Below are 16,455 nucleotides of genomic sequence, written 5' to 3'. Positions count from 1 at the left end.
TTTTTTTGGTTTGTATTTAATTTCGTTTTTTCCCTCCTTGATTTAATTTTTGAATACATAAAATATCTACATAGTTCAAAAGTCAAAACTATATAAAAAAGTATATAACCTTTTATCCGAATTGAGCAAACAAAACGGCTACATAACCAGGTGTTTTCTCCTTGTATATGTGTGTACACATACAAACTAATTCTATTTTTAGTTTGTAATTTGAACCCAAGTCCATGAAGTAGAGATAATATCTCTATGTTACCTTTTTTTTTTTTTTTGAGACAGAGTCTTGCTCTGTTGCCCAGGCTGGCTGGAGTGCAGTGGCGCCATCTTGGCCCACTGCAAGCTCCCTGCCTCCCGGGTTCATGCCATTCTCTTGCCTCAGCCTCCCAAGTAGCTGGGACTACAGATGACCGCCACCACGGCTGGCTAATTTTTATATTTTTAAAAATAGAGACAGGGTTCCACTGTGCTAGCCAGGATGGTCTCCATCTCCTGACCTTGTGATCCGCCTGCCTCGGCCTCCCAAAGTGCTGGGATTACAGGCGTGAGCCACTGCGCCTGGCCGCTTTTTTTTTTTTTTTTAAGAGACAAAGTCTCACTACTTCTTCCAGGCCGGAGTGCAATGGTGTGATCATGGCTCACTGTAACCCTGAACTCCTGGGCTCAGGCAATCCTCCCGCCCAGCCTCCCGAGTAGCTGAGACTAGAGACTTGCTGGCTTTTTTTTAAAAAAACTGTTTTGGTAGAGACAGGGTGTCCCTATTTTACCCAGGCTGGTCTTGAACTCCTACAAGCAGTTTTGGGCTCCCTAAGTGCTGGGATTACAGGTTGAGCCACCGCATCCGACCTTTCTCTACGTTCTCTATACCATTTCTCAAACACTTCAATACAAGGACGTTAAGAGAATCTTGGCTACCATCCTTCAATGGAAGAGAATGTGAATATATCAGAACAAAATGCCTCAAAATGGTACACAATGGAGTCTTCTTGCCAATTTTTTTTTTTTCTTTTTTGAGATGGAGTCTTGCTCTGTCGCCCAGGCTGGAGTGCAGTGGCGCAATCTCAGCTCACTGCAAGCTCCGCCTCCCGGGTTCACGCCATTCTCCTGCCTCAGCCTCCTGAGTAGCTGGGACTACAGGCGCCCGCCACCCCGCCCAGCTAGTTTTTTGTATTTTTTTAGTAGAGACGGGGTTTCACCGCGTTAGCCAGGATGGTTCTTGGCAATTTTTATAGAGCATCAAAAGCACTTCGAAAACTTTTTTTTTCCCCCAATATATTGTTTCTTTTTTGAGATGGGTTATCACTATATTGTTCAGGCTGGTCTCAAACTCCTGACTCAAGATCCTCCCACCTCAGCCACCCAAAATGCTGAGATGACAGGTATGAGCCATTGTGCCCAGCCTGCCTTTTTTTTTTTTTTTTAAGAGATGGGGTCTTGCTCTGTCTCTCAGGCTGTGGAATGCAGTGACACAATCATAGCTCACTGCAGCCTCCAACTCCTGGACTCAAGTGATCCCCTCTCCTCAGCCTCCTGAGCAGCTGGGACTATAGGTGCGTACCACCATACCTGGTTAAAAAACTGACTTCTCCAAATGTTTAGGTCTTAGATACAGTAGAAAGACTCTGGGCCACAGACAGAGTGCTGTATCTGAGAAAGCAACTGGTCTTGCAGAGTGAACGTATAGATTACCTGGTGACAATCCCATTTTCTGCAAGAATGAAGGCTGCGGCAGGATTGGCAGCCCTGATGAGGCTCTGCAGCTGAACAAGGAGAGGGTGCCGCTGCTCCGTGGTGTGACTGGTGAATACCACGTTACTCACCAGGCCTGTGAATAAAACCAAGGACAGTTTAGCCTTCACAGTCCTGGTTAGGGGTGAGGGCTCACACAAACGTGGACCCTTGCTCCATCCCCTAATCATGCCTTCCAGTAGTCTCCTGATGGAGACAACCCTTACATCCCAACACCAACATACACAGCTATCATTCTCTTCCTGCTTCCCAGCACTGCCACCTCTTGGAATGAATAGTTTCAAGTCTGTAGCTGCCTTACTTCCTAACCTCCTAACTTCCTCTGTTTTTTTTTTTTTTTTAAAAGACGGTGTCTCACTCTGCCGCCCAGGCTGGAGTGCAGTGGTGTGATCTCAGCTCACTGCAACCTCTGCCTCCAGGGTTCAAGCAATTCTTCTGCTTTAGCCTCTTGAGTAGCTGGGATTACAGGCACCCGCCACTATGCCTGGCTAGTTTTTGTATTTTTAGTCGAGATGGGGTTTCACCACGTTGGCCAGGCTGCTCTCGAACTCCTGACCTCAGGTGATCAGCCCACCTTGGCCTCCCAAAGTGTTGGGAATACAGGCATGAGCCACCACGTCCGGCCTCCTCTATTATTTTAATTCTGATATCTGGCTGATACTTGGAGTTCTTAGTCAAAGGGCCTTTCCACATCCCCTGTATTTAGCATCATCAGGAACTGGTGCCATTTACCTTCACCAGTTCAGAATATAGTTATCGAAAACTCACCATATATTAGGGCTATTCATTATATCCTCAAAGAGTGCACAGCCAAGACACTGTGCACAGGGAGTCACATGATTCCAAGATAAATGCTAAGAGATTTTACATGGTAACGTGGTAAGAAAGTGTGGCCCATGTAACAAGAGGTTGCAGGGTGGGCCATGATCACTCCCAACCAACCTTTTGGTGAAAATACAGAAGTAAAATTCACAGGACCACAGAGAATTTGGAAATCAGGAAACGTACCACACTTCACCACTCCAAGATAATTATGATACCCCTTCCATATTCATTCCTATTTTAACACAGTTATAATCAGAGTGTATATATAAGATCTTTTATTTTGCATTTTTGTTATTCAATAATTTTTATTTACTTTTTTTTTTTTTGAGATTGAGTTTAGCTCTTGTTGCCCAGGTTGGAGTGCAATGTTGCAATCTCAGCTCACCACAATCTCCACGTCCTGGGTTCAAGCAATTCTCCTGCCTCAGCCTCCCAAGTAGCTGGGATTACTGGTGCACGCCACCATGCTCAACTTATTTTGTATTTTTAGTAGAGATGGGGTTTCTCCATGTTGGTCAGGCTGGTCTTGAACTCCAGACCTCGTGATCCGCCCACCTCGGCCACCCAAAGTGCTGGGATTACAGGTGTAAGCCACTGTGCCCAGCAGTACTTCTTAATATTGTAGAAAATTTCAAACACATACACAACTAGAAAAGTAGCAGAATGAACTCCCATCACCTGGTTTCAGGAACTACTAACACTCAGCTAATCGCATTTCATCTACACTCCACCCAGCTCATCCCCAGCTCCCTTGCTGTATGATTTTGAAGTCAATCCCAGACATTCAATTATTTCAAACAAAAATACTTCAACATGTATTTCCATAATATAAGGACTCTAAAAATATTAACAATGAACTCCTTAATATAAAAAAATCATCACGAGGTCAGGAGATCGAGACCATCCTGGCTAACACGGTGAAACCCTGTCTCTACTAAAAAAATACAAAAAACTAGCCGGGCGAGGTGGCGGGCGCCTGTAGTCCCAGCTGCTCGGGAGGCTGAGGCAGGAGAATGGCGTAAACCCGGGAGGCGGAACTTGCAGTGAGCTGAGATCCGGCCACTGCACTCCAGCCTGGGCGACAGAGCGAGACTCCGTCTCAAAAAAAAAAAAAAAAAAAAAAAAAATCCAGTCTGTGTTCAAATTTCTCTGTCTTATAAATGTTTTCTTACAGTTAATAATTTTTGAATTAGGAACCAAAGGAAGTCTACATATTATATTTGTGTGTTTTTTTTTTCTTTGTGGGACAGTGTATTGCTCTGTCGCCCAGGCTACAGTACAGTAGCCTAAATGTGGCTCACTGAAGCCTTGACCTCCTGGGCTCAAGCAATCCTTCTGCCTCAGCCTCCTGTGTAGCTGGGACCACAGGAGCGTGAGCCACCATGCTTGGCTAATTTTTTGATTTTTTTTTAGACACAGGGTCTCATTTTGTTGCCTAGGCTGGTCTCAAACTCCTGGGCTCAAGTGACCCTCACACCTTGGCCTCCTCTAAAGTGCTGGGATTACCGGCGGGTGTGAGCCAGTGCACCCAGCTTCATTAGCAATTTTAGTTCCTCTAGTGGTCACTTTTATATCTTTAAAGAATATAGTTAACCCTTTATAATTTGATTTAATAGCTTTAAACTTTATTAATCTCCCATTCTGAAAGATGTAAAGAGTATCTCTCCTCTGCTAATTTTTTGTAAAATATAATTTCATACATAGGTTTTCAACATTTATATTCTATTTTGTAATAGAATTCTCACAGGTGTTATAATTCTATACTTAAAAAGATTCAATGCTCATCACCAACCCATTTACTAATACAGAGTAGTTTTATTATTATTTATTATTATTATTTTGAGATGGAATTTCCCTTTTGTTGCCCAGGCTGGAGTACAATGGTGCGATCTCAGCTCACCACAACCTCTGCCTCCTGGGTTCAAGTGATTCCCTTGCCTCAGCCTCTCAGCCTCCCAAGTAGCTGGGATTACAGGCATCCACTACCATGCTGGGCTAATTCTGTATTTTTTAGTAGAGATGGGGTTTCTCCATGTTGGTCAGACTGGTCTCGAACTCCCAACCTCAGGTGATCCGCCTGCCTCGGCCTCCCAAAGTGCTGTGATCACAGGCGTGAGCCACCGTGCCCAGCAAGAGTAGTTTTATAAACGATTAGTTCTTAAGTGAATATCTCTAAATTATGGAGACTTCTGCTTTCCTAAGTGACCTTGTAATTGCAGAATCCTAAGTAATGAACATTCAGTAATGAAGACTCTCTATACTGATACTGTTTACTTCAGTCAAGTGTTTAGTTAAAAAAATTAGATGTATTCAGTTACTGAGGGCAAAACTCGCAACATATAGAAAGTGTGTTAGGCTATTTTGGGGTTGCTGTAAAGAAAAACCTGAGGCTAATTTATAAAGAAAAGAGGCTTAATTGGCTAAAGGTTCTGCAGGCTTTCCAGGAAGCGTGATGCTGGCATCCGCTTCTGGGGAGGCCTCAGGAAGCTTAAGATCATGGTAGAAGGCCTGGAAGCCAGCACATCACAGTGGTGAGGGCAGGAGCAAGGAGGAGTGGGGAAGGTGCCACACTCCTTTAAACAACCAGGTCTCCTGTAAGAGAGTAAGAACTCACTCACTATCACAAGGACAGCACCAAGCCATTCATGAGGGATCTGCCCCCATGACCCAAACACCTCCCACTAGGCCCCACCTTCAACACTGGGGATTATGTTTCAACATGAGATTTGGAGGGGATAAACATCTAATTTATATCAGAAGGGTTCACAGAGAAAATAATTCCTTTCCTCTCCAGACACCTAAATTCCCTTCCCAGGAGGCAACTGCAGTTATCAGATTCTTACCTCTGCTTCCAGAAGATCTGCTGAGTATATACAAAAGTGTTGAGTATAATTTTTTCCACAAGTAGTGGCACATTACACTGTTCTGCACCTTTTCCCCCTACTTACCCCCTTTACTTTTTAATTTTGGTAAAGTTTACATCTTCCTTCAAATCTTTCTTAACATCTTATCATCCTAGTCCTCCCCTCATGCCACCCTGCTCTCTCCCCTTCTCTGAACTAAAAAAAAAAAAAGAAAAAAAGTTCTTTTGAATAACACAGATGGCACTTAAAACATAGGACTTACATTCTTTTTTTTTTTTAGTCTCACTGTGTTGCCCAAGCTGGAGTGCAATGGCACGATCTCGGCTCGTTGCAACCTCCACCTCCCGGGTTTAAGCGATTCTCCTGCCTCAGCCTCCCTGAGTACCTGGGATTACAGGCGCACGCCACTGTACCCGTCTCACTCTTTTTTTTTTTTTTTTTTTTTTTGAGACGGAGTCTTGCTCTGTCGCCAAGACTGGAGTGCAGTGGCCGGATCTCGGCTCACTGCAAGCTCCGCCTCCCGGGTTTACGCCATTCTCCTGCCTCAGCCTCCCGAGTAGCTGGGACTACAGGCGCCCGCCACCTCGCCCGGCTATTTTTTTGTATTTTTTACTAGAGACGGGGTTTCACCGGGTTAGCCAGGATGGTCTCGATCTCCTGACCTCGTGATCCGCCCGTCTCGGCCTCCCAAAGTGCTGGGATTACAGGCTTGAGCCACCGCGCCCGGCCTTTTTTTTTTTTTTTTTTTTTTTTTTGAGACAGAGTCTTGCTCTGCCGCTCAGGCTGGAGTGCAGTGGCTGGATCTCAGCTCACTGCAAGCTCCGCCTCCCGGGTTCACGCCATTCTCCTGCCTCAGCCTCCCGAGTAGCTGGGACTACAGGTGCCCGCCACCTCGCCCGGCTAGTTTTTTGTATTTTTTAGTAGAGACGGGGTTTCACCGGGTTAGCCAGGATGGTCTCGATCTCCTGACCTTGTGATCCGCCCGTCTCGGCCTCCCAAAGTGCTGGGATTACAGGCTTGAGCCACCGCGCCCGGCCCACTTTTGTATTTTTAGTAGAGATGGGGTTTTACCATGTTGGCCAGGCTGGTCCTAAACTCCTGACCTCAGGTGATCCACCTGCCTCGGCCTCCCAAAGTGCTGGGATTACAGGTGTGAGCCACTGTGCCTGGCTTGGACTTAATACTATTTATCTTCTTCCTCTATGGGAAAAGCTAGCATAATGTAAATATTAAGGCATTTAGAGCCAGGCGAACCTGAGTTTGAATTTTGAGTTCCGCTAATTACTAATGGGTGATTCTAGACAAATTGCTCTACTTTCTCTCAGAAACCAAATATCTTCCTCTGTAAGACAGGAACCGTAACACATCACTCTAGGTTATCAATAAAACCTAGACTTATCATAGGGCCTACAGAGAGTAAGAATCCATGAAATACAATCTATCATCACCACCACTACCACCATCGGCACTGTCAGCTGAGCAACAGCCTGAGAATTAGACTTCTCCCTGTACATTGAGGGGCCTGTCAGACAGCAGCTGTGGCATTGGGTCTTGGCTGTATCAACCACTGGGAAACTAAGTCATACAATTTCCACAAGCCAAGGCTGCTACACTCATGGTTTAGACGAGGGCAAGGAATAGTTTGAAGGCAGATTCCAGGACCCCTGACCCCCTGCCTCTAGTCTCTTCCTTCCTCTTACCAATAACACCTATGAAAAAAGTGTTCCAAAACTCTCAAGACTGAATCTAACCTTACAAATCCATCTGGATGCATTCCATTGAAGACCAGGGAACAGGGCTTAGGAGAGCGCATGCCAATGGTTGGTTGCTTGTGACAATGAGGAAAGGGCCCACACAAAGGTTAAGCTATGTGCCTCCGGAGTTAGGGCTTGCCTACTAAGCACAGAAGCTGCTTCCTAAGTGCTTAGGGACCATTTTGGATCCATTGCTTGGTTCCGAGAGATGAGACCTACTCTTCTTAGGTATCTGTAAGTAAAAAATTTCGGCCGGGCATGGTGGCTCATGCCTGTAATCCCAGCACTTTGGGAGGCCAAGGCGGGCGGATCACGAGGTCAGGAGATCGAGACCATCCTGGCTAACACGGTGAAACCCCGTCTCTACTAAATATACAAAAAATTAGCCGGGTATGGTGGTGACTGCCTGTAGTCCCAGCTACTCGGGAGGCTGAGGCTGGAGAATGGCGTGAACTCTGGAGGCGGAGCTTGCAATGAGCCAAGATTGCACCACTGCACTCCAGTCTGGGGGACAGAGTGAGACTCCATCTCAAAAAAAAAAAAAAAAAAATTTTTTTTTTTTTTCTTCCTCCCTCCTCCTCCTGGGGGCTTGTTCTCCTCTGGGAGGCAACCACTGATAACTACTGTTTGGGTATACTTCCTCAGATGGTCTAAGCATGCAAATACAAATATATAGGAATATACAGAATCACGTTTTCTTTTTTTTTTTTTGAGACAGAGTCTCGCTCTAGTACCCAAGGCTGGAGTACAATGGCATGATCTTGGTTCACTGCAACCTCCACTTCTGGGGCTCAAGTGATCCTCCCACTTTAGCCTCCCAAGTAGTTGGAACTACAGGAATGCGCTACCAGACCCAGCTAATTTTTGTATTCTTTGTAGAGACAGGGTTTCGCCATGTTGCCCAGGCTGGTTTTGAACTCCTGAGCTCAAGTGATTCACCTGCCTTGGCCTCGCAAAGTGCTGGGAATACAGATGTGAGCCACTGCGCCCAGCTCACTTTTCTTAAGCATTCAAAACCTCTATCCTCATCCAGGCACAGTGGCTCAATGCCTGTAATCCCAGCACTTTGGGAGGCTGAGGCGGGTGGATCACCTGAGGTCAGGAGTTCGAGACCAGCCTGGCCAATACAGTAAAACCCTGTCTCTACTGAAAATACAAAAAATTAGCTAGGCGTGGTGGCAGGTGCCCATAATTCCCAGCTACTTGGGAGACTGAGGCAGGAGAATTGCTTGAACCAGGGAGGCAGAGGTTGTGGTGAGCCAAGATCACGCCATGGCACTCCTGCCTGGGCAACAAAGGTGAAACTCCTCTCAAAACAAAAACAAAAACAAAAACAAAAAACTTCTGGCCGGGCACGGTGACTCACGCCTGTAATCCTAGCACTTTGGGAGGCCGAGGTGGGCAGGTCACGAGGTCAGGAGTTCAAGACCAGCCTGATCAACATGGTGAAACCCTCTCTCTACTAAAAATACAAAAATTAGCCAGGTGTGGTGGTGCGCGCCTGTAATCCCAGCTACTCAGGAGGCTGAGGCAGGAGAATCGCTTGAACCCGGGAGGAAAAGGTTGCAGTGAGCTGAGATTGCACCACTGCATTCCAGCCTGGGTGACAGAGAGATATTCCGTAACCACCACCACCACCACCACCACCTCCATCCTCAAAGTCTTTGTGGATGACTTAGTTGTGGTAACAGCACATAACTAAACCAATTCAAATGAAGAATTCATCAACATCTTGTTTATTCCATTTTAAAAGGGTTCCTCACATACCCTTTCTGTTAAGAAGCTTTAACATTAAGACGAAATTCCTAAAACAGTGTCAGAAAAACCTCTAAGCAAGGTAACACTGGTGATTTACATGAGGGGCAAACAACAGTTTGAAGACAGATTCCAGGACCCCTGGCCCCCTGCCTCTAGTCTTTGGTACCTGTGTTCGCATGGCCATTTGGAAAGGTCACTCTGCAGTGCACTCTGGAGGCTGCAGATGAGGCAGCAAAGCCAGCCTGGAAAGCTTGACGCCAGAATCCCATGCCCTGGTGCGGCAACAAAAAGTGGGGCCTCTGGAAACTGAGTAAGGCGAAGTCAGGAGGCCAAGCCCAAAATGTGGCACAGTGGGGGAGGCAAGCAGGATTTAGAAGGCTCAGCACATTCTAGAGATGGCAGACGTGGGAGCCAGATCCTACAAAGGGCCTGCCAGATTCCCAGGGTGGAAGGCAAGGAGAGCTCTGGTGGGTCTGGCAGTGAAGAGCCAACAAAGGTTGAGGGAAGATCTATAAATATGTTAGGACTCTGTTGGGTATCTTCTTGGGCAAAAGAAACAAAGGAGTCAGACTAGTGCAAATGTGGCCATATGAGTGGTGGTACACCAGGGTCACAAGCACAGGTCTGGCCCGCCCAAGAAAAGGCTGGGATCTGGGTCTCTGACAGACACACCTTGTACAAAGTCCTGTCTGCTGCACATGTACTATATGGACAAACCTTGTGGGGTTGGGATTCTAGGTCAGGAACTGGGCACAGAAAAGGGGCTTTGCTTTATAGGGAAACAAGCAAGAGGATTATCCCCAGCATTCCTTAGGCCAACTATGTAAGCTGCCAGCTGCCAAGAGGAAATGCCATCTGTGAGGCAGGTACAGCAGTTATCTGGAGCACAGGGTGAACAGGCCACAGTGAGCAGTTCCACCTTGTTTGGGCCAGGAGCTTCCTTCTGTTCTGTATCAAGGAGTGGACAACCAGATTTGGCCAAGGTCTCACCAGTCTGGGCTGTGGGCGAGCAGGCAGCCTGGTCTATCCTATTCCCAAGAGCAGAGAAACATCCCTATTGTCTGGCTGACCATCCCAGTCTGGGCTAAAGCATTCCAGAAGCCCAGCAGAAAACAAAGGTGACTTCTTCTATCTACAGATGCTTTTAAAAGCAGGCCATGACAGTAAAGTATCTCCACTTTGCTTTCACACCAGCATTGTAATGAGTCTTGCTTGCTGTTTAAGCACTGAGGTTGTTTCTTAGTCCTTTGATTTCTGTAACACACATTGTCTTGGGGCTGCAACACAGTCCTTTTCTAACTGGAAAATAATCTCTTATGAATCAGGTAGCCTGACTCATGAACAGGAGCAAAGGGAGGCAATATGCTCCCTTAGGACACCAAGTGTTTGTCTACTGCTGGCAGATCCCACCTTCAAGCCAGCTACCAAATCTCCTAAGAGAAAAGAAATACTTGCCTTTTATCTCCTCCCTCCCCAGATAGCCCATGTCCACGGCAAGTCTGGTCAGGCCAGTCCACAGGGTCCCATGGGCCCAGAAGCAAGGCACCATCACTCCATGAGCCCCCTTGGAGGAGTTCCGAAAACAGCATATGTGACCTGAAGGTGATCAGCCCTCATCTGATCACACCCCTAGCTCTGCACAAGCACAGAGTTTAACACACATTGTCTTTGCACAATGAGTTGGAAGGTAGTATAAATGAAACATGCCTACCAAGTGCCAGAGAGAACACAGTCTGTTTTGGCCTCAAAGGGTTCAGACTAAAAGGGGCTTTCCTCTTGTGAGACAAGCCCAGGGCTGCCCCTGATTCAATGATGATGAGAACAGAACACTTCTCCAAGGCTCTCTGCCAGAGAAGCCCCATCATCTGTGCTTGTTCTTCATGCAAAAAAGAAGGGGGACACTGAGGGAGAATGCCAAGGAACTGAGGTGCACTAGGGTGCCAATCATCACATGGTCGACAAGGGGCTCTGAAAGGAAAAGAAGGCTCCAGCATTTACAAGAATAAGGCAGGGCCTGAGGCTGGACAGGTCAGCAAGTCCTAGGTACACCTGATGGCCAGTACTGCCCCCTAGGCAAACACTTCCTCAACTTCACATGCTTCCAACTAAAGCTCTTCTCAAGGAGGACACTGCTTCTCTGAGTCAATCTTCACTTCCAGTCTGATCTCTGGACCCACCCCTTCCTTCTCAGGGGTCCCCTCTATCAAGTCTAGTATCTCCTTGCAGTCCACAGGCTTTCTCAGTCAGCAAATAAGGAGGAGCCGATCATTCAGAAATGACAATTCTTGGAAGTATTCTCCTCCAGCCATCTTCCTTCTTTTTTTTTTTTTTTTTGAGACAGAGTCTCACTCTGTTGCCCAGGCTGGAGTGCAGTGGCCCAGTCTCAGCTCACTGCAAGCTCTGCCTCCTGGGTTCACGCCATTCTCCTGCCTCAGCCTCCCGAGTAGCTGGGACTACAGACGCCCGCCACCACGCCCAGCTAATTTTTTTGTATTTTTAGTAGAGACGGGGTTTCACCATGTTGGCCAGGATGGTCTCGATCTCCTGACCTCGTGATCTGCCCGCCTCGGCCTCCAAAAGTGCTGGGATTACAGGTGTGAGCCACCATGCCCGGCCTGCCATCTTCCTTTTTATAGCCCCAAGCACTCCAGAATATCACCCACACCTGCTGGCTTCCAGTATCTCACTTGGCCACTGGTCTACTTGAAGCTGGCTTCAGCCCTCACCTCTCCACTCAGATCATCCTACTCAGGTCATCAGGGTCCTTCTCACTTGCAGAGCCAGTGGGCTTTTCTCTGTCCTTCCCTCAAAGTCTCTGCAGCATTAGACATTGTGGATCTCTTTTTCTCCTTCCTCAATGTCTCAGGCAATGCTCTTCCCTGCTTCTCTTCCGGTGTCCTGGAACCTCCGCCCTCACCCCATCTCTAGCCTTCTGATCTTTTCAGCTCTACACCTGGATACTGGCTGACTACAGTCTATGCCATTAACTTTGACCATGACTTCCAAATATGTATCTTAGGATGAGACAGCCCTCCTTGGTTATCTCCTGGACCTATGTTTTCTCCTGTGCTTTCTATCTCAAAGACAGGTACCACCAACCTTCCTAATCTCCTAAGCTAGAAACCTAGGAGTCATCCAAGATACCTCTTTTTGCAATGCGTGCTCCACATCTAGTCTGTCACCAGATCCTATTGACCCAACCTCCACAAACTCTCCTTAATCCACCTGGGGTGAATACTGTGGATGGACCTAGCCAACCTCCATTTCATCCTGTTTCTGAGGTGCAGTGCCTAGAAAGTAACAGGGGCCTCTAAAAGCTGGACCTGAGACTACCTGGCACAGCAGCCCAATATACATATTCCTCCCTTCAGGGACCAGCCTCCTGCCCTGGGCAGCATGAGCTCAGCTGTTTCCCAAGACAACAACTTTGGTATGCTCTGTTGTCTCCGCTCCCTGTGGACTAGCAGTATGATCAGCAGGGGGAAACTGTGCTGGGGACACTGAGTTGTTTTCTTCCATCTGATTTCTGCTTGCTGGACTAGCTCAGGAAGCCCAGACCCCAGGCAGGTCTCCTAATAACAATGAGCATTTCATCACCACTGCAGGGAATTCAGAATTTATTCTGGACCTCCAAACATCACAGATAATATGACTAGAAAGTGCTGATTCCAGGGTTGCCAGGTAGCAGGGCATTGCAAGGTTGAATGCAACCTGCAGGATGGGTGAATTTTTCTCAATGTTATCAAGGAAATGCAGAAAATTCCAGGGTGCATGGGGGTGGGGGGTATTAAGAAAGACAGGTCCTGCTGGGCCAAACTCGGCACTCTTGGGGCAGAAGTGAATCAAGATCTTGCTGATCCAGAGGCTAGGAATACCTACTCAGCCCACTAATATTAGCTGGAATGCCAGGGTGGACTTAAGCCCAGCTCAAGGAGAGGTATTACTGTGGCAATTTGTTGCCATAAGAGACAAGTTCAGGCCAGGCGTGGTGGCTCATGCCTGTAATCCCAGCACTTTGGGAGGTCGAGGCGGGCGGATTGTGAGGTCAGGAGTTCGAGACCAGCCTGGCCAACATGGTGAAACCCTGTCTCTACTAAAAATACAAAAATTAGCGGGGTGTGGTGGTGTACGCCTGTAATCCCAGCTACTTGGGAGACTGAGGCAGGAGAATCACTTGAACCTGGGAGGCAGAGGTTGCAGTGAGCCGAGACCACGCCATTGCACTCCAACCTGGGCGACAGAGTAAAAACAGACAAGCTCTTAGAAGAAATGTGCCTATCAAATATGGTAAAAGTAAAGATATCAAAGTTTTTTCTGACCAATTTTGTTTGCTTTAGATTTCAGAATGGTAGGTAAGAGCATGAAGAAAGTCTATTGCTGAATTCTACTGAACTTGCAAGGTATGCAAGCTGGAAATAAAGCATATTACTTACCTTGTGAACACTGGTCAAGACATTTAGGAAAGAGAAATCTAGGAGGAAGAAGGGGGAAATATTTAAAAACCATTCATCTCAGAGTTGTCACTGATTATTTCCCACACAAATAGTACCACTGACAAGCAAACTGACTCACATGATGAGGCAAGTGGCAGCAGCACTGAGCATTAAGGATACCCATCGGACTTCACAGCTTTCTGTCAAAGCTCCCCATGCCAGGAGCCCCACAAAAGTCCCTACATGGCCAATTCTAAGTGGAATGTTGAAGAGGGATACTGGGGACAGGACCAGCTCTTTGGTCTATGGGAGATGGAGAAAGAGCTGGTCTTTTTTGAAAGACGTATGTTTTTGAGTAAAGTGGATATTTCAAGGGAAAGTAAGAATTACACTCATCTAACTCTACCAGGGGCCTTTAATACCAACTTTGCCATGCTTCTCTTTATGTACACACTAGAATCTCAATTGCCCTTTAATCTCCTTCTTAACTCAGAAGGTGAATGAAAAGCAGGAAACTGAATTACAAGTGAAGCAGGAGGTGGGGGTGACTGATCCAAAGTGTGAGTTACTTAACAACTGTAGCACTGCAGTAGGCTCCAGAGAAAAACTCATATTCTCACAGGACTTCAGAACTCCTAAAACATCATAAGGCCTGCCTCACGGAAGAAAGCTAACACTAATGGGGATAGCTGCCTTTTATGGAGTTCCTCCTGTGAGCAAGGCACTGTGCAGGCAGTTCACGAACGTGATCTTGCTCTGTCGTCCTGTCCTCTCTGTGCCTCAGGTATCTAATAGATGAAAGGCATGGGTTTAGGATGGCTCAACACACTAAGTTTGCCCAGTGTCTCACAGGCAGCTGGGAGGCAGCAGGGCTAAGGCAGGGACCCAGTCTGTTTGGCACCACAGAGGTCCTGTGTTTTCTTCCCTGACAATTGGGATGCTGGCTGAAGTCACTCTTCTGAATGGCTGCTGGTCTAGCTGGCAGGTATTAATGATGTTCACAATGCTGGGGGAGTTTCTCTCCTGGAATTTCCTTGGTGGCAGCAAATCTTCATCATTTTATTTGATTTCTGACAACAGCCAGTCATACACCATTTGAAACCAAATTTGGTAGATGAGCTGGGTGAATACCAGGTTGGGCTGTGGATCCTGTTCCCTTACCTGACTCCCTCATAGTTTCTGAAGAATTCCAAGGAGGAAAACCCATGTGCTATAAGCAGGTCAAAGGGGCCGGAACAAGGGAAGATACAGCCACACCAGAGTCTCCCAAGAACAGAACTCACTGACTTCACTGTGCTCACAGTCCACAGAAGGCTGCTGCACAGTAAGCATTCCTTTATTTATTTTAATTTTTAAAGTTTTACTTAAAAAAATTTAAACAGCCTGTAATCCCAACACTTTTGGAGGCTGAGGTGGGCAGATCATCTGAGGCTGGGAGTTCGAGACTAGCCTGACCAACATGGAGAAACCGCGTCTCTACTAAAAATACAAAAAATAAGCCGGGCATGGTGGTGCATGCCTGTAATCCCAGCTACTTGGGAGGCTGAGGCAAGAGAATCACTTGAACCTGGGAGGTGGAGGTTACAGTGAGCTGATATCATGCCACCATTGCACTCCAGCCTGGGCAACAAGAGTGAAATTCCATCTCAAAAAAAAAAAAAAATTTTTTTTAAACAATGGAGCAACTGTTCAGTTGGCGAAAGAAGTCAACTCCCTTTTTTGAGATAGCGTCTCACTTTGTTGCCCAGGTTGGAGTGCAGTAGCATGAACACAGCTTACTGCAGCCTCATCACGCAATCCTCCAGCCTCAGCCTCCCAAGTAGCTGGGACTACAGGTGCTCACTACCACACCTGGTTAATTTAATTTTTTGGCAGAGACGGGGTCTTGCTATGTTACCCAGGCTGCTCTTGAACTCCTGGGCTCAAGCATCCTCCAACCTTCCATCTTCCAAGTGTGCTGAGATTACAGGCATGAGCCACTGTGCCCTGCCTGATTTTGTTACTTGAATTTTTATATTCCATAATCATGTTCACCCAATTTTAGCCTTATTTCTATATTTAAATAGATTATATACTCAACTTCAGTCCTTTTATGCCTTATAAAAAACATTTTTTTTTTGAGACAGAGTCTTGCTTGCTCTGTCACCCAGGCTGGGGTGCAGTGGCATGATCGCGGCTCACTGCAACCTCCACCTTCTGGGTTCAAGCGATTTTTGTGCCTCAGCCTCCTGAGTAGCTGGGATTACAGGTGTGCACCACCACTCCTGATTAATTTTTGTATTTTTAGTAGAAATGGGATTTTGCCAGGTTGGCCAGGCTGGTCTCGAACTCCTGTCCTCAAGTGATGTGCCTGCCTTGGCCTCCCAAAGTGCTGGGATTACAGGTGTGAGCCACTGCACCTGGACTTAAGTTATTTTTCAACAATATTTAGAACATACATGTTGGAGCACCCATTTATTTAGCAGATATTTCATAAGTCCTTACTATGTACTAACTATTAAACAGAAATAGTTCTCCCTTACAAAAGCTAAGTTTGTCTTCCATAATTCCTCTCTCTTCTTTGGCTACAAGTCCAAAGGGGTCTATTGAGGACCTAGCACTAATAAAAGAACAGCATTTACTACATACAAGGTGACTAATGCATTCCAAAAGATCTGTCTCCTTCTGGTGGGTGGAAACAAATCACTTTCAGTACACTTACACACCATATCCTGTATCTACCTGTGCTCCATGTAGCAACTCATGGGCTCCACACATGCTGTGATGGCACCAATGGTGAAGGAGGCCTTGACATTTGAGTCTGGGTGGGTCTGCAGGGCCTGGACAACATCAATAACATCTGTGTAGCTGGAGAAGGTAAAAAAAGGAATGATTAGTTTACTGACTGGCATTGCAAAGTGGAGGAAGAGGGGAATCCCGAATGGCTGACTGAACAAGGATGGAAAGAAAACCAAAAGGAAGAGCCTGCAATACAGTCCCTTGGTGTCACTCCACTTCATGACATGCAGCCCCTGGAATCTACAGTGTTTCTACATTCCCAAGTTCCATTAGTCCTCATAACTATGCAATAGTGAGTGG

At 46.7% G+C, this 16,455-nt stretch overlaps 1 protein-coding gene across 5 annotated transcripts in view; it reads right to left on the bottom strand.

Moving 5' to 3' along the window:
- Positions 1-16,455, bottom strand: part of DNAAF9 (dynein axonemal assembly factor 9) — a 164,671-nt gene that overhangs the window by 19,878 nt on the left and 128,338 nt on the right. For all 5 annotated transcript variants that reach the window (XM_077948981.1, XM_077948979.1, XM_077948978.1 and 2 more), the window contains 3 exon segments: positions 16,099-16,224; positions 13,378-13,415; positions 1,684-1,819 (listed from right to left, as the gene is read on the bottom strand). In XM_077948981.1, the coding sequence (XP_077805107.1) occupies positions 1,684-1,819; positions 13,378-13,415; positions 16,099-16,224 (300 nt within the window).

The sequence above is a fragment of the Macaca mulatta genome, chromosome 10 (genome assembly GCF_049350105.2).
Source record: "Macaca mulatta isolate MMU2019108-1 chromosome 10, T2T-MMU8v2.0, whole genome shotgun sequence".
Taxonomy (NCBI): Eukaryota; Metazoa; Chordata; class Mammalia; order Primates; family Cercopithecidae; genus Macaca; species Macaca mulatta.
The sequence above is the reverse complement of the archived record's forward strand: the minus strand, read 5'-3'. Positions and strand labels throughout refer to the sequence as shown.